Source organism: Hipposideros armiger, unplaced genomic scaffold (assembly GCF_001890085.2).
Source record: "Hipposideros armiger isolate ML-2016 unplaced genomic scaffold, ASM189008v1 scaffold_7, whole genome shotgun sequence".
NCBI classification, from domain to species: Eukaryota; Metazoa; Chordata; class Mammalia; order Chiroptera; family Hipposideridae; genus Hipposideros; species Hipposideros armiger.
Genome location: NW_017731357.1, coordinates 8,577,175 through 8,594,185, shown reverse-complemented (window position 1 = coordinate 8,594,185; position 17,011 = coordinate 8,577,175). Strand labels below are relative to the sequence as shown.

General features: G+C 41.4%; 1 protein-coding gene across 1 annotated transcript in view; it reads left to right on the top strand.

The window, feature by feature from the left end:
* The window catches only part of SYTL5 (synaptotagmin like 5), a 208,180-nt gene that overhangs the window by 138,182 nt on the left and 52,987 nt on the right, over positions 1–17,011 (top strand). The window contains exons 4-6 of the mRNA XM_019649041.1: positions 3,276–3,391; positions 4,888–4,993; positions 7,976–8,113. Of these exons, the coding sequence (XP_019504586.1) occupies positions 3,276–3,391; positions 4,888–4,993; positions 7,976–8,113 (360 nt within the window). The remainder of the gene's footprint in view (positions 1–3,275; positions 3,392–4,887; positions 4,994–7,975; positions 8,114–17,011) is intronic.

Below are 17,011 nucleotides of genomic sequence, written 5' to 3'. Positions count from 1 at the left end.
AGGTTGAGCTGTTGTTCAGCATCTTAGCTGTGGAGGGCAGTGTCACTGGCCCTCATATGTGGGATCCGAACCGGGGCCCTCTGGTGTCCCAAGACAGTTCTTAACCATTGCGGCATTCGGCCAGCCCTCCCCAAATTTTTTAATAAAATAAAATGCTAGAGAGTAAATATTTTAAACTTCGTGTCCATGTGGTCTCTGCTACTACTCAGCTTTGCAGTTGTAGCAGAAAAGCAGCCAGAGACGATGCATAAACAAATGAGCATGAATATGTTCAAATGAAACTAATTCATGTAATTTCCACGTGTCATGAAACATTCTTCCTTTGATTTTTCCCAACCGTTTAAAAATTTGAAAAACATCCCTAGCTTGTAGGCCATACAAAACAGGTGGTTGGACGAACTTGACCCACAAGCCACAGTTTGCATGCATCTACCCTGTTGCTCTCCTGAATTTTCCATGTTTATCTTCTCACAATCTGTGCAAGCCATTTCCTGAGCTGAAAATTAAAATATATATATATATTTCTATGTTTTATTATTGTGTTAGTTTTCTACTACCACCATAACAAATGGCCAGTTTATCAGCTTAAAAGAACACAACTGTATTTTCTCACAGTTCTGTAGCTCAGAAGCCTGGATTGGCTTGGTTTGATTCTCTATTCAAGGTTCACAAAGCTGAAGTAAAGTTCAGGGCTGGCTGAGCGTCTATCAGGAGGCTCTGGGAAAAAATCCCCTTGCAAGCTCATTTTGGCAGGCAGAATCTCATTGCTTATGGCTGTAGGAATGAGGCTCCCATTCCCTTGTTGGCTGTTAGCTAAGAGCCGGCCTTAGTTCCCAGAGGCCTCTCGGGTCCTTGCGTGTGGACCTCTACATTAGTCTTAGCACGCCAAATCTTTCTCTCATTTGGAATCTCTCTGGCTTCTCATTCTGCAGCATCATAGCATCTGATTTCCATTTCTTCCTCTGTGTTTATGGGCTCAGTGATTACTTTTGGCTCACCCAGATAATCTGGGACAGTCTCCCTATTTTAAGGTCAGTTGATTAGTAACTTTAATTCCATTATCAAAGTTCAATAATAGCAGTACCTAGATTAGCATTTGGTTGAATAACTAAAGGACAGGAACTTTGAGGAAACAGCTTTAGAATTTAGAATAGCACAATTACCACCTAGATTTCTACATAAATATTAATATATAAGTCTGTAGAGCACTTGTGGTGTATCCAGAAATAATTTAACCCATTCAAGCATTTGGTTTTGGTAGATTAGATCATCTTAGATTTGACATATTTCATAAGTATATTTTATATAGTTCTGGAACTAATTCAGTAGTCCTTCTCATTAGGCAATCTAGCGATTTGGGAGTAAATCTGACATGTACATGCTATTGTCTTTCCTTTTGATGAATCATTTGCTCTAAGGATAACATTTTCATGCTTTTCCCAGTAGAGGAACTGTGCTTCATATATAATTTACTTTTGTCTCTCCTACGTTCAGAAGTAGGATTTCAGGGTAATTCCTGTGGAGAACAATTTGGCATATTTTTCTGGAGTGATTTAAATATTTAGGATTCAATTGTTAATTTCAAGTCCAATCAGTTACTGAGTCACACGAGTGTAATACTCCGGGGCTAGGAATCTCTATTTGACTCTCAGCTGCTTTTCTTTAGCCAGCATGTCAGGCTTACTGATTCTCATCCTCAGTGGCCCAAGTATCTTCCATTTTTCTTTTCACTTCACACCCCTATGATATCCTGGTTTACATCTCCAACATTTCCTCGATCATCTATTGCAATGACTTCCTAATTGGGCTGCCTGCTTCTGGTTTCTTCCTACTCCATATAATGCTACTGAGATTATATGATCCAACCTGAACTTTAGAAAAACTGCCAGCCTTCCCCCATTGCCTCCAGAATGGCAGCCCAGCTGCTTAGCATGACATTCAAAGATGTCCATTATATGACTCAATTTTCCATTACAATCCTCCATAGACATGTTGGGACAATAGTAGGTGAACACCATTGTCCCAACACTTTTCTGGGGCGTGTTCTGAGAATGTAAACAGGCCTATGTAACTTGGCTGAAGGCTTTGTGTAACCATTGCAGGTGGGGCTTAAAAATGGGTATGATAGGGCCGGCCGAGTGGCGCGATGGTTAAGAACTCGCTTGGGATGCCAGAGGGCCCCGGTTCGGATCCCACACATGAGGGCCAGTGACACTGACCTCTACAGCTAAGATGCTGAACAACAGCTCAACCTGGAGCTGGGCTGCCGTGAGTCGCTGGCGATGGCGTAGGCTGCAGCCCCTGTGGCAGTGGGTTGCCATGGGCTACCGTGTGTAGCCAGCAGCCAGCGTGAGCGGCCAGCAGCCGCAGTGAGCGGCCGTCCAGAAGCCGGCGACTGATCTGCCTCGCCAGGGAAGAGCGCAATGATGGTGCCAACTTGGGCCAGTGAAGCAATGTCCTCCACAACTAGGTTGAAGAACAAAACGACAGCAACTTGTCTGTTCCCCTTCCCCTAATTCCCCAGTACTGTTCCCATCCCCCCCAATTACCCAATAAAAATCTTTTTAAAAAAATGGGTATGATAGTCAAAGATCCTTCTTGTTCACCTTCCACATTCAATTGATTGTGAAATTCAGGCAGGCCCTTCTACCACCTACATTTTTTATTTATCTCCTCCTCTGTTAGTCTTTCCATTGCCCCAACATGGATCTTGTCACCTCTCTCCTGACTGTTGCCATGGCCAACCTGTCTTTGTCCCATTCTCTCTTTACCCTAACCCAGTCATCCATCATATTACATCCAAGTATCATTCTAAAACAGTCTGATCATGGCCCCTTTGTAATTCAGAACTTTCACTTGTCCCCCACTGTTTCCAATGAAAATTATCTACCCACTAATGCAGTGGTTAAGAACTTGAGCCCTAGGCCATACTGCTTGGGATGGGATCCTGGCTCTACCACTTACCAGCTATGTGATGTAAGACATGTTGTATTATTGTTCGAAGTCTCAGTTTTCTCATCTATGAAATGGGGATAATAATGTTTACACAGAGTTGTTACGTGGATAAAAATATATTAATTGTGAAGAGCAGTTAGCCAATACCTAGGACATCGCACGTATTCAACTAATAGAAGCCATAATAATCACCATAGAATACTCCAGAGATTGAGATGGACTCTATAAATAGCTTGGCAATTTTTTACTTAAAAATTTTGGGAGTTAATTATTTGGCTCAATAACTGAATTCTAATGTTCTCCCCTTTTCCCTTGAGTAGGCAGCTAAGGATTGTAACTGGTGAATGGTTTTTTGAAGAAAAGGCAAAGCGTTTCAAGCAAGCCAATGTTCTAGGCACTGATGTTGTCCGACAGTCCATCTTAAGAAGAAATCCAGGTAATTAAAGTAATTATTTGGTTTCAAAATTGTTGTAATCTTCATTTTGGCAGGCTAAATAACTTTCCTACATTATGTAGCAAATGAACACAGTTGAATTTCCTGAATCCCTTAGGTCATCTCAAGACATGAATTCTAAATTTGCAGTTCACACAAGGAAAGAGGAAGTCCATAGAAGGTAAAACCCACAGTGGTTTTCCATATATCTGACACACAGATTTTCAAAGGAGGCATTTGTCTTCATCACAGACAGTTCTTTTCCTGAATGCTCTTACAATATTTTCCTAAACATTTAAGGAAGTAACACAAAAGAGACGAATGAAATGATTCACATTGTCACATTGTGAAAGCAGTCCTTGTTTTCAACACGATGTATTTCAGATTTCTTTTAAATGTTCCTTTTTCTCATCCAGTGGTTCTCAACCAAGGGGTGATATTGTGTACTGTGCTCCCCTCCCCCAAGCCAGAGGAGCATTTATAAATGCAAGGGGGGCATTTCTGGTTGTGTTAATGACTTGGGAGGTGGGGGGATTAACGGCATTTAGTGTGAAGAGCCAGAGATGCTCCATGGCCTGAACGGCTTGGGACAGTTTCACTCGATGAAGAATTATATTGCCACAAAATTCAAGGAACGCCCCACCCTGAGAATGCTGTTCTGGGCATTCAAACTATAATTCATTTGGTTGAATATTGAGTGAAACTTGTGTTTAGGAGCATATTTTTTATATGTGGGGTAGTAAGGCAGAGCAGGCATTTTCTGACCTGTGCCTAGGGTATCTCATTTTTCAGATGCTGGAGACTAAAGTCCTTGTTTTGAAGTCTGGCAGGAAGGGCTGGGAGGCTTGGAACTGCTTCCGGAGCCACTTGTGGGTGTGGCATTAGCAAGGAAGGGGTTTTCCAGATGGGTAACATCAGATCTGATGCCACGGAAGGACAGAATGGAATAGTTAGAATTAAGCAGTTAGCTCTGGCGACTTCCTCCACTCAAACCTTAGCATCTTCCAGAGTATAGACTGTCTGTCAATTCATGAGGTGTGTGCACAGGTGCCCACCCTCCCAGGAAATCTGGCTTAGGTGCTTAGAAATCCGGGTATTGTTTCTAGAATCCCATGCTTAAAGTCAGTCTCTAGGTAGTTCTATGAACCCAGAACTACATATGAGAATATGTAGTTCTCATGGACGCAGGCTCCTTTGTTCTAAAAATACCTGTAGAGGGATGACGTATTATTCCTCCGTTATAGCCATCCCTAGAAAACTTATCTCAGCAAATCTCCCACAGACGAGTCCTGATCTTAGTCCTTATTTAATACTGGAACAAACTCAACAGATTAGAAATAACTGTGTGACTGGAAATCTTAGGATGGGGACATCTTGTTAATTGTTATAGACTTCTTTGTTCTGTGCTAATGTACGGAAGTGAATGAAGAATAGAAAATTGCTCTCATTTCTGGACATTTTATATGTAAATTTGTCTTCTGATTATTTTTAATGAGAAGCTGAAGAACTACAAAGCCAAGAGCAAACACGCCAGGATGCAGAAAAGTCAAACACTTCACCTTCTGCTGGACAGAAGGCCAGTCATGATGGGCCCAGGAGAAAGGGGTAAGTAAGATACAGCCTTTCCAAGGGAATTGGTGATCTTTATTCCAGATACCTCTGAAATAAAGACTCACTAGTTTTTGAAGTCTGATGTCACTTTAGTGACCCAGAGATGGTTAGAGACTCAACCAAAGTAACATTCTGCTATCATTCTCCTCCAGAAATGCAGTTTTAATTACTTTCAGCCTTAGATGAATAAAGGTCCTCTCTGATCTGAACATGCAAGAGTTTTTTTTGCATTTGACGTATCCGGTTTTGAACAAAATGGTTCCTGTTGCTTCTAGGTAGAAGGTTTTGTGTCAGGGCTAGCCTTGTCTGTAAAGGGGTGATGACTGCCTTTGTTGTACAATGTCAACTCCCCTCCCCCCAACCTGAGTGCTGCTGATATATGAAATATCCAAATCAGAGATTTATTAATTGGGCTGAAAGCATTGTTTCCCTTGTTTAAAGTGCCAACTTCCTTAAGGGGAAAAAAGTCACATTTGTCCACCTCAATAACTTAATTTAGAAAGCAGATATATCTGTCGTACTGAGAATAGGAACGGGAGGCACGTAGGGAAGCAAGATTCAAGGAGGCACTGGGAATCTGGGGGCAAGAGGATTCCATCAAGAGAGAAAAGTGGCCCCCAAAACAGTCTGTAAGATGGGCCGGCCAAGTGGCTCAGTTGGTTAAGAGCTCGCTTAAGAATTTGAGCTCTGAGCAACAAGGGTCCCCGGTTTGATTCACGGCCGTACTGAGCTGCCGCTGAGCTGCCAACAGGTGGCAGGATGGCTCAGCTAAAAAAAAAAAAACAGTCTGTAAGGACCAAAAGGCAAATGGCTGCTTTGCAGCATTTGCAGTCCTTGTTTCTCAGGTAGTTGTTGGTCAATTTTGTGGCTTAGGTAGTGAGAGTTCTAATATATACCAAGTCATTTCATGGTCTTTTCCATGGAGCATTGCAATGTTTTCTCAGCAGAAATCAATGTGAGAGACTGCCAGTGTCTGAGACTTTATATGGCTCTATAGAAAGTTTATTTCTGTGTTTTTTGTAGACCCTTGAACTGTGAATAGAAATGAAACCTAAATGTCCTCTAACTTAAACACTCATGATGAACCATGTCTTCATTAATTAGCAGAGATGAATGGAAAAGATAGCATAGAGTGACCATACATCCGATGCATTGATCTTTTCTACCATGTTGAATCCATTTGTCATGCCTCAAGACTCCCACAATGCTTTGTGCCTATGCATCGCTCATTACGTTGCACTCTGACACCATCTCCCCTCCACAAAATTATAAGCTCCCTTAGTGCTGGGCCTGTAGTTTTTTTGCTTTTGTTGTACAGCATACAGCACAGTGCCTGACTCATCAAAAACAATCAAAGACTTGATTGAATAAGTAACTCAAAGCCTACAAGTGCTTCTAAAAGCTGTAGTTTACAGACCCCAGTTCTGGCATCACTACATAGGTTACAGAATGGTGGGTTTGTGTAGGTTATAAAGTGGTGGGCTTGGAGCTGGGAAACAATAAGTAACTCGCAGCACAATGAATTATATACACCCTAAATTGTTAAAAAAAAATAAAAAAGTCATAGCACTGAACCGAGGGCTGCTGGAACACAAAACTGGGACCTGGCAGTTTTCAGTCTTCAAGGAATATAACATCTAGTGGGGGAGAGAACGTACATACCTGAAAAGTGAGTATGTATGGAAGAATTTTAGGAAAATATAAGATGACAATATGGGCTGCCTGAAAGCCTTTCTAAAACAAGATGTTAATTAACTACAAGAGATGTCATAAGGCAAAAGATAATTAAGTAAATATTAAATAAGTGGCTAGGTAATCAATGTCTGGAGATCAGAGGGGCCATCGGGAAAGACATCAAATTGTAAGTGGGACTTAATGAGAACTTTGAAAGATTAATAGGGTCCAGGATGACAAAGGGATGGGGGAGAGATCAAGGTGGAAGAGACACCTTACGTAGAAATGTGGAGGTGGGGACATATGCAAGTTGGTTCTCAGAGCAGCATAGGTTGATGTTACGTTAAGTGCTAGTCTCACCAAAAATGTAATTTTCTAGTTAGATTGAAACTTCTGACACTTTGACAAGATACTCTTCCAATGGTCTTTGAAACACAGACAACTTGGCAGATTCCATTAAGATTGTCCTAGGACATTTGGATACATCCCCTGCCCACCCAGAAGACTGTAGAATGTTGAGTAAATGAACTGGTCTCTCCCAGTGCCCTCAGAAAAATAATATAGCTTTGGTTTTTCATTAAAGTGAATTTGGAAACCCCCATGGTTTGAGTGTTCAGTAGCCTGGATCATGACTTGAATGTCGGTCCCTGAAAGCTCATTTGGCTCAAATTCCAAATAATTTAATGGGAATTTAATAATGAAATGGGAAAGCAATCAGATTTCATCCTACATGAGACAGCACATTGTTCAGACTTCATTCCCACAAGCAGAAATGCAGAAATGTCATGGAAGATATAAAGATGGTTCCCACCACATGGGTTCAGGCACTCATTATATGAGAATTGGTTGGGTTCTAGAACATGGGTTCAGGAATCATTCTAGGCTCAGGGGACTTGGCAGGAAACCAGAAGGACAGAGTTGCTGCTCTCCTGGAGTGGCAATCTGATAAGTTGCCACCTGTTTGTCCCAGAGGATCATCCAAACTCCCCTGTGTAGCAAGGTGAGTTCAAGCTCTTTATTCTCAGCACCCCTGCAAACAGGCTCAGCCCAGGCAGTGCTTCTCAATTCTCAGGTGACGGTGATAAGTTCCCAAAGTCCATGGTCTTTTTCTTAGCAGGAACAGAGGCCTGGCTTACCAGCAAGTGTTATGGCCTTGGGAGAATGTCATAACCTTCTCCACCGTGGCCCTGGACACTGTCCTGTAGAGGCATGGGAACGCCCCACAACCTCTCAGCCCCAAGACTCATTTACTGTTGAAAGTATTTTTAATTTCTTTCTTTAAATATATTTATATACTTTCAGATTTCTTCTTAGCAAGTTCAGATCAGCAACCAGAGGAGAAATCATCGTAGCTCCAAAAACTGGAAGTGGGCGGAGCTACAGCGTGGACTTAGACGGCCAACATTTTCGGAGTTTAAAGTTAGCCCCAGGTTCCGACAGGTAAGACACATGCAGGTTGGGGAATGGTGTAGCCTGATGGTAAAGTTGATGTACTTTCATCCACACAGCGCTTCTAGGTGTTTGTAAAGTATTACCTCTCTGAGAACTCCTGAAACATAATGCAAAAAGCCATGAGGATATTTTTTAGTTGAAATGGAAAGCATTTAATACTTCTTCTGGAATTACAGCTATGGAAACCATCTGTGTTACCTGCAGGGATAGGACATCATGTTTTGGGACTCAGGGCTGCAGTTCAAATGGAGATGTACAAGGAAATGAAATTCTTTTCATTGATTTCTTGATATTTTTCTGTTTAAACTTCTGAAAAAGAAACCTAAGTGTCATATACATTCCTGGTAGCTTTTGAAAATTATTAATAATTCATCATCTGAACTGCCTCAGAGAATTTCCATAAATTTCAGTTTCTACTTTCACCTCTAACTCATTATCAGTGGGGCCAAGTGAGAATCTCCTATGCACAGAGCTATCACCTTGTCAAGAAAAGTAAAGAGAAACAGAAATGGTAGCCAAGAGCGTAGTCATTTCATATCAGGCTTGATTTTCTTTATCTTTTCGGGGCATGAATCAAAGCAAAACACATGATGAGTGTATTTTCAAAGAAGAGCATGAGAAAAAAAAATCTACCCTCATGTTTCTCTGCTTTGTCCAAATGTTATCTCCCTTTTGTTTGCTTGGAGCTGCAGTAATTCTGCAAAGCCTGATAGTAAAACCTCCTTAGGTTCTACAAGCAGAATTGCATTATTCCTGTTACTCCTCATTTTAAAATATAGAAGAGCAAATTCCCCTAGAGAGGACAGACACTCTTTGGACTGTTGTTGTTTTTTTCCTGATGACTCTCCATACCTGTTTCTTTTTCCCTAAAGCATTTCTGCACACTAGTGTCACTTTATGTAAAACTGCAGAGAAAAACATATGGAAGCATAAAATAAATAATTTATCCACTATCAAAAGATCATTACTCTTGTCAGTATTTTCCACATTTTCAGGAATATAGATATATTTCCTTTTTTTTATTGTTAGTTTCAGGTGTACAGAACAATGCAATAGTTATCCTTTTCACCCTCACAAAGTAACAACCCCCCTCCCCCATCTACTGCCCTCCCACCCCCGATATCATGCTTGTCTATTACAATTCCATTGACTCCATTCCCACACTCTACTCCATGTCCCGTGACTATATGTATATATAATTATAGTTGACATACAATCTTATTCAACATCAGCTTCAGAATACAGTGCGGTGGTCAGGCCTCTACACCAACTATGAAGTGGTCTCCCCGACAGGACGTGAGTCCATCTGGCCCCCTAAGAAATATTTACAACATTATTGATTATATTCCTCAGACTGTCTTTTCCTATTCCTGAGGCCATATTGTAATTACCAATTTGTATTGTCTCATCCCTTCCCCTTCTCCTTCATCCCCACCCCTTCGGTATATTTCCTTTTTGATAAAAAAAATTAAACCATAGTTGCCTTTGTCCTTGAAAGTTACCTTTGACTTCCCTTGGGGTAGCCTCATGTTATGGCCCACAAAACTTTATATAAAAATATCATTTTTGTTTTTGATTGTTAAATTCCTGAATCTCAGACATCAAAATTATTGAGAGATGATAAGCACCTAGTTTAGTGTTGCTATTTTTAAAAAATATTTTATTGAGGAATTGGGGGAGGGAACAGTGTTGGGGAATTGGGAAGGGGAACAGCCAAGTTGCTGTCCTTCAGTCTTAGTTGTGGAGGGCGCAGCTAGCTCAGCTGCAAGTCCAGTCGCCATCCGGCTGCCCATCGGCTGCTCAGCTCAAGGTGTCATCAATCTTAGTTGCAGGGGGGCACAGCCCACCATCCCATGCAGGAGTCAAACCAGCATTAGTGTTACTATTTTTAATTAGCCTCTTAGGGACTCCATGGATAAGCTAAGCTATCTTGGCTTACAATTTAGGCCAGCATTTCACAGGGCTATAGATAGATAAACAGACAGAGAAGGGAGGGAGGGAGAGAGAAGGGGAGAGGGAGAAGGAGAGGGTGAAAGAGGGAGGGAAGGAGGAGGAGGAGGAGAAAGATGGAGTAGCTTGTTCAAAAAACAAAAAGTATCTTGGCCCAACAAACAAAATTCTATTTTTTAATTAATTTGTTTTACAGTTACTCATCAAGTATAAGGGGCACGCGCTCCAATATCACAGTGCTTATACCATTCTTCCAGAATCTGTCTACCTAAGTTTATTCATTGTGTCTTATCCCCTGCTGGGTATAAACAACCACAAAGCTATAAAGCCACATGGACATATTTCACCAAATATTGGTGTATTACTCAGAGGTTTCTTGTTCTTGTAAATTGGAAGAAGATCCCTAAGTAGACTTTATCTTTTAAATTATGAATACCTGAAATAGTTTACAGATAATCAGAATATGGCAGTCAGGGGTGTTTTGGTTTAAGCATGCCAAGCACAATGTTTTTCCATTAAGAGAGTAAAGATGTTTGGGTGATCAGTAGAGCAAAATGTTCTTTTCCTAGAATATGCATTTATCACAGTGGTGACTCATTCATAGACTGCCACAGTGAGATGAGTTACGTTATCCCAAAATTATTCCTTAGAAAGGTGGGGCATGAGGTAGCCCATCTTTTCTTAACTCCCTTCACCTAAAGATGTTAACTCCCTTTTGATTGTTTAGAGGTATAGTAATAAGTAATAAGTGTTAGTTAATAAAACTGGCAGACTTCCTTTTCTCCTTACATTCTGCAAGCAGACTTGCGTTCTCCCCTGTAATTCACTTTAGACTAAGGAACAGCAAATTCCCCTAAAGAGATTGTAAGATCGCAGTCTCTTTGGTCTATTACCTGACCCAACTTAGCAATTAATTCCCCTTTCTCCTCCACAATACATATTTCATCATGGTTCATTGCCCTTTTCTTGGAACAACTGGGCTGGGGCATTCTTTTTCAAAACTCATATCATATCAGAGTGAAAACAATGTTTTATCAACATGCCTGGTTGACTGTATTACTTTTAAGTCATTTCAAAGCAGGGAAATATATGAGTGAGTTAGGCAAGGCCCAGCAGCTTCTCAGAAGAGCATGACACATGGCTCTTCACTAATTGCTAGGGACTTGACACAGTAAGCAATGGAGATTTTAAAATAATATAAATGCAAACTATAGTTAATAAACAGAATGTTCTTCAAAGCAGCGATTCCTAATTCCTTTTACGCCATGATGAGTGGTCGATGTGGTATAATTTGTGAGATATCTATCTTAAGTTATGCTCTCCCAGAAACAAACCCACGGACGAGGATTCGTAAGGGAATGATTTGTTAAGGAAATGATTCCAGGAGAAACCAGTAAGGGAGTAAGAGAAGCAGAATAAAGAAGGGAAAGAAGCTAAGCAATGTGCTGTCAAGTGAGGCCTGAGTTTGATGACTCAGCTTGATCCTGGAAGGGACTCTAGAGCCGAAATTATATCGCTGATTTTTTCCATTTTGAGGAGCTGGACTGTACCAATCAGTCATTGACTATGGACCCCCTTGGATAGAGTTTCCAAATTTAGCAAATAAAGACACAGGATGCCCAGGTAAATTTGAATTTCAGATAAACAACTTTTTTTCAAGTATGTCCCATGAAATATTTTCATTTATACACTATATAAATATTAGTATATTTTTATACTAAAAATATTTATTGTTTATCTGAAATTCAAATTTAACTGGGAGGTTTTGTTTTTTTTACAAGTCTTCTGTGGGGAGCGGGAGACACAGTCCAAGACATTTCTAGGCCTCTAGCTCTAGTCCTGAAGGGCGGATCTCTGAAGGTCACAGGTGCTAGCCATTAGCAGAAAAGCACGCAGAAGCTGAGGATGACCACACAGAGCTGGTTCAAGGGGTCCGAGAGTATCTGGGTCGGGTGTCAACAATGTCCCCTAAAAAATATAAAAGAAGGTAGAACTTTGAACTTAAAAGACACTCTGTTCAGTCAAAAATGGAAGGATGATGCTAAGTTTTCAACAACATTTCTGTCAAGACATTGGATGATATGGTAAGCATTTTTACTGTGGGACAGTCTACATTCTCATAACCAATTGGTTTCTCCTCCTTCTTCTTCCCTACCCCCAACATATACTAAAATACCAGTTCTTTCCAAGTAGTTTTCATTGCTTTCCAGGAGGCCCGGGACTGACTATCACAGCCTCTATGAAGCGTCACAAGCTGCTTTGGTTGCCCCTGATCTAACAGCATTGAATTACAATGGCGATTCAAGCCTGCTAAGCTAGTCCTCACCCGCATTCCGAGTGCTACCCCTAGCGTGTTCTCGTTCTCTCTCTGTCTCTCTCCCTCTCCCCCACCCCCTCTCTCTCTGACATGTTTGGTACCTTTATGACTAAGAAAATCATTCTTTCCTCATATCTATTATTTTGGCAAAATGAGTTTATGAAACCTATTCCCTCAATACATGATCCATCCTTTGTTCATCAGAAGTCAAATTATTTTCCTGTCCTGAATGTAATTTACAATCATTTGCAATTAAGATGCCACTTAAGCAGGACCCTCTTACTAGTCATTTGAATATAGTGAGACGGGAGTCAACACCACATCCATAAAGTCAATAGCAATTTGTTTTGTTTCTTGCCAGGCTTTAAAAATTGTTCAAATCTATAGCACATCTCTAAAAGTATATGAATTTTATTTCGTAATAGTAGCTGTGGTAGTTTTGTGACTCAAAATGTAAAAGCTGTAAGGGTTGTCCTCCAAAGGAAAATTACTTTCACCTCTTTCCTGTGCCTTTGCTTCATTTGTCCAGTGCTAATTCCTCTTTCTTCCTATTTTAATCTACTTTGGGTGAGCTCAGCCCTCCTTAGTGGCAGCAAGAGTGGGGCAATCAAAGCCACAGCTGTCAGAAATGCTAACAACAAAAAGCAATTCACAGAACCATGGTGTCCTGAGAAGAGTGAATCTTACCTCCATGACATGATGGATATGTGACAGAACAGGTGAGGAAACGTGGATTCACAAGAGTATTTAATTTACTTGGACTGTGACCATGTCAGTGGGACTTACATGAGGTCTGTAGTTGCCAAGTAACTCTTCAGCTATATGCTTCTCTATAACTCAAAACCATCCCTTTTTAAACTCATCCTTTGCCCACCTTACACACCTGTCTTGATTTGGGCTCCCCTAAGAGCAAACCATGAAATAAGTTCAAGAGCAAGTAACTTATTTAGGATGTGGTCTTGGAAAACGCAGATAGGGGAGTGGCGAAGTGAGCCAGGGAAGAGAAGGAAGAAAAAAGAGTCTGTTGTTAAGCCAATTACCACTATGGGTAACTAGAGCTTAACCTCTCTGGACAACTGTAAGGAACAGTGAGAACACACCTCAGACTTATCCAGTCAAGAGAGCAAGAATCTGGCATATTTATAACCCAGTGTCCTGTTCATCATTGGTTGAGGGCTAATTCTGGGACACTAACTTTCTGGCATATCCGGCTTGTTCTGTGTGCAGGAGCTCCATGCTCTTTTTTTTTTTTTAAGATTTTTATTGGGGAATTGGAGGATGGGAACAGACAAGTTGCTGTCCTTTTGTTCTTTGGTCTAGTTGTGGAGGACATTGCTTCACTGGCCCAAGTTGGCACCATCATTGCGCTCTTCCTAGGCAAGGCAGATCAGTCGCCGGCTTCTGGACGGCCGCTCACGCTGGCTGCTGGCCACACACGGTAACCCATGGCAACCCACTGCCACAGGGGCTGCAGCCTACGCCATAGCCATTGACTCACGGCAGCCCAGCTCCAGGTTGAGCTGTTGTTCAGCACCTTAGCTGCAGAGGGCAGTGTCACTGGCCCTCATATGTGGGATCTGAACCGGGGCGCTCTGGCGTCCCAAGTCAGCTCTTAACCAACGCACCACTCGGCCAGCCCTCCATGCTCTTTTGATCTGAGAAAGTCCTCAGGCAGAGAGTTGTAGGTCCTAGTAAACAGGATTCTGTGGGTAGAGGTGAGTGCTGAGGGGAATGGGTGGGGGTGCTGAAGTCCACTGCCTCATCTCTCCCAAACTTCTCTCAGACCTCGTCCAAAGGTGCAGTTTGACAGACCACAGTTGCTCAGCCCCTGGTTTATGTTTACTTTATATACATGTGACTTTACTTACTATAATGTCAATGATGTGTGGAGGTGTGGAGACTTGGTAGTTCAGCCAGACCCTTGATGCTATACTTTGGGTGAACTACAACTGGCTTCTTTTCCTGCCTCATTCTTATGGTCAAATGATTGTAAGCCCGAAGCTGCCTCCTTGCTATCTTGTTTGTTTCTCCAATTGTTTCCCAAAGATCCACTGTCTTAGCATGTTATTTTCCTGTGAGCTAAATTGAACACATTTCTCTCCTCTAATATAATCAATTTCATTTGTACTCGCTGTTACCTAAGGTAGATTATGTGATGTGTTACATTCTCAGGTTAGCTGAGACACAATAATGGCCTTCTTCAAAACATTGAAGAGTAGAGATATATGACGTGCTCACCTGTGTATTTTATTTATACCAATGAATTGAACACACAGTTCTGCCAACAATTATTGACCTACTACTATGTGCCAGGTGGTAAATGTGGAAGTTCTTAGGCAATGATACTGTTCTACCCCTTCATGAACTTCCAATTTGGCAGGGAAGATTGGGATAACGGAATAAAAAATTTCAAGACAATATGGTATCATGATAAGAAGTTGTGCTGTGTGCTCTGGGAAAACCAAAGACAGGCATTTATCTTTCCAGAGAATTCAGGGAAGCTTCACGGAGATGATCCCTAAACAATTTTAGGGGATGAGGAGGATTTGGCCAGGTGAAGAAAGGTAAGAAGAACATTCTAGACAGAGGCAATAGAAAATGCAAAGGAAAAGAGGCATAATGCAGTCTTCTTGCCTGTGCTGGAGAACCCACAACTCAGGGTTTTTAGAATGTAAAAACTGAGATGAGATGGAGAGCTAAGTTAGGCCAGAATGTGGATGGCTTTTGGTTACCTTGATAACATGTGTCTTATAAGCAACTTAGCATCCCAGGTAGAACAAGAGTTTAGCAAATTGGAACTACTGAGTATAGCGTGAGTGTGTGTTCCATTTAACTACTGAAAGCGAAGTTCTGCTAAACACTTCCTTTCCTTGGTGTCCATAGGGGAAGGCACTTGGCTTTCTTTTTGCTCCTGGCTTCTAGTCCACCAAAGGTTTTTCATGGCTGCTCACCTCTCTCCTCCAAATGGCTTCCAGCTATCATTTAGAAACAAGACATGGAATCAGGGTTTTCTTGTGATGGTATAAGTCCAAAATATTATGAGACTGAGAGCTCTGGCTGTTCTTAACCTCTTTTGCTTCATACCCAGTCAGAGTCCTTCCTTCATGGTGATTGTCTCGTCCATTTTAGAGTCTTTTGAAAGGAAACAGATCCTGTAAGGCAACCCTAAATATCTTTAAACCAACAAACAAATCAGCTTTTGTTTTAGTAAATCAAATTATGAAGGTTCTTTATATAATTCATCTTGAGACTCATTGAACAGAATTTTATTGAGCACCCACCACATTGTATTATCTTTGTCCTCTCTCCATAAAGGAAAAAGAAGGAAAATAATGTGTAATTGAGCCACAGAGGGTCCAGTAGCTTCAGAGGAAACTGCAGCTAGAGAAGCTTCCTGATGAATTTCTGTTTCTTCCTCATTTCTCTGCTTCCCTAATTCACCATTCAACAGCTCCTGTGATGGTTCACCTGTGCCTAAGTACAGCACACACATGCACACATACATATGTATGTCTGTCTGTCTGTCTGTCTGTATGTATGTATTTGTATGTACACATGCACCCAGTACCTGAAATTCATTCCTTTGGGATGTGTTGACCTCTCCAAAGAGTTTGTTTTTTAAATGTAGACACCCATATTTGTGTGCCTGTGTGCATGGACTTACACACAGGGATCATCAAACTTGAAATAAAGGTACAGATTGTTAAAATTTGTGGCTTTGTAGGCCATATGGTCTCTGAGCAACTGAACTCTGCTGTTGGAGCATGAAAGCAGCTGTAGACATAAAACTGAATGGGCATGCCTGCATTACAATAAAACTTTATTGTGGGCACTAGAATTTGAATGTCATGTAATTTTGGCATGTCCCAAATATCAGTCTTCTTTTGATATTTTTCAACCACTTAAGTATGTGAAAACCACTCTTAGCTAATAGGCTGTACTAAAGCAGGTGGTGGGCCCAATTCGATCCACAGTCCAGGGTTTGCCGACCCCTGGTGCAACATGTGCACTCACTAACCCAGGAAGTGTCCTTCCATTTGCCACAGTCTGAGCTATGGGAACAGCTCAGCTCTCTTGATGTGAGCACTGTTCTGAATAAAGAAAATAGTGGTATGAGGGGAGAGAACAATGCAGGGGGCAAGATGCCTGAGATCAAGGAATGTAAACTAATCCACAGTTTAGTCCAGTGTTTCTCAACCTTGACTGCATATTGGAATCACCCGGTTTGGGGCTGTGTGTGTGTGTGTGTGTGTGTGTGTGTGTGTGTTAAAACATGTTGATGCCTAGATCCCACGCCCAGAGAGTCTTATGTGATTAGTCTCAGGTGTGGGCTGAGCATGGGGATTTTTAAAAGCTCTCCCCATGTTTCTGATGTGCATCCAAGGGTGAGGGCCACCTGTCTCCCATCAGACTGTCGACAAAGACATAGCACTTTGGGATCACCAAAGACTGGAAGGTTGAGCTGTGTTCAACATTTTCCCCTTTACTTTCTCATTTTTAACAATTCTTTCCCATTTAACAGGCTCACCTCACTTTCTGACTACAACCTCCCTTGCCTTTCTTACATACATATTCATTTCAGATCTGAAATAACTAAAACAAGTTAGGAAAGCTCATAA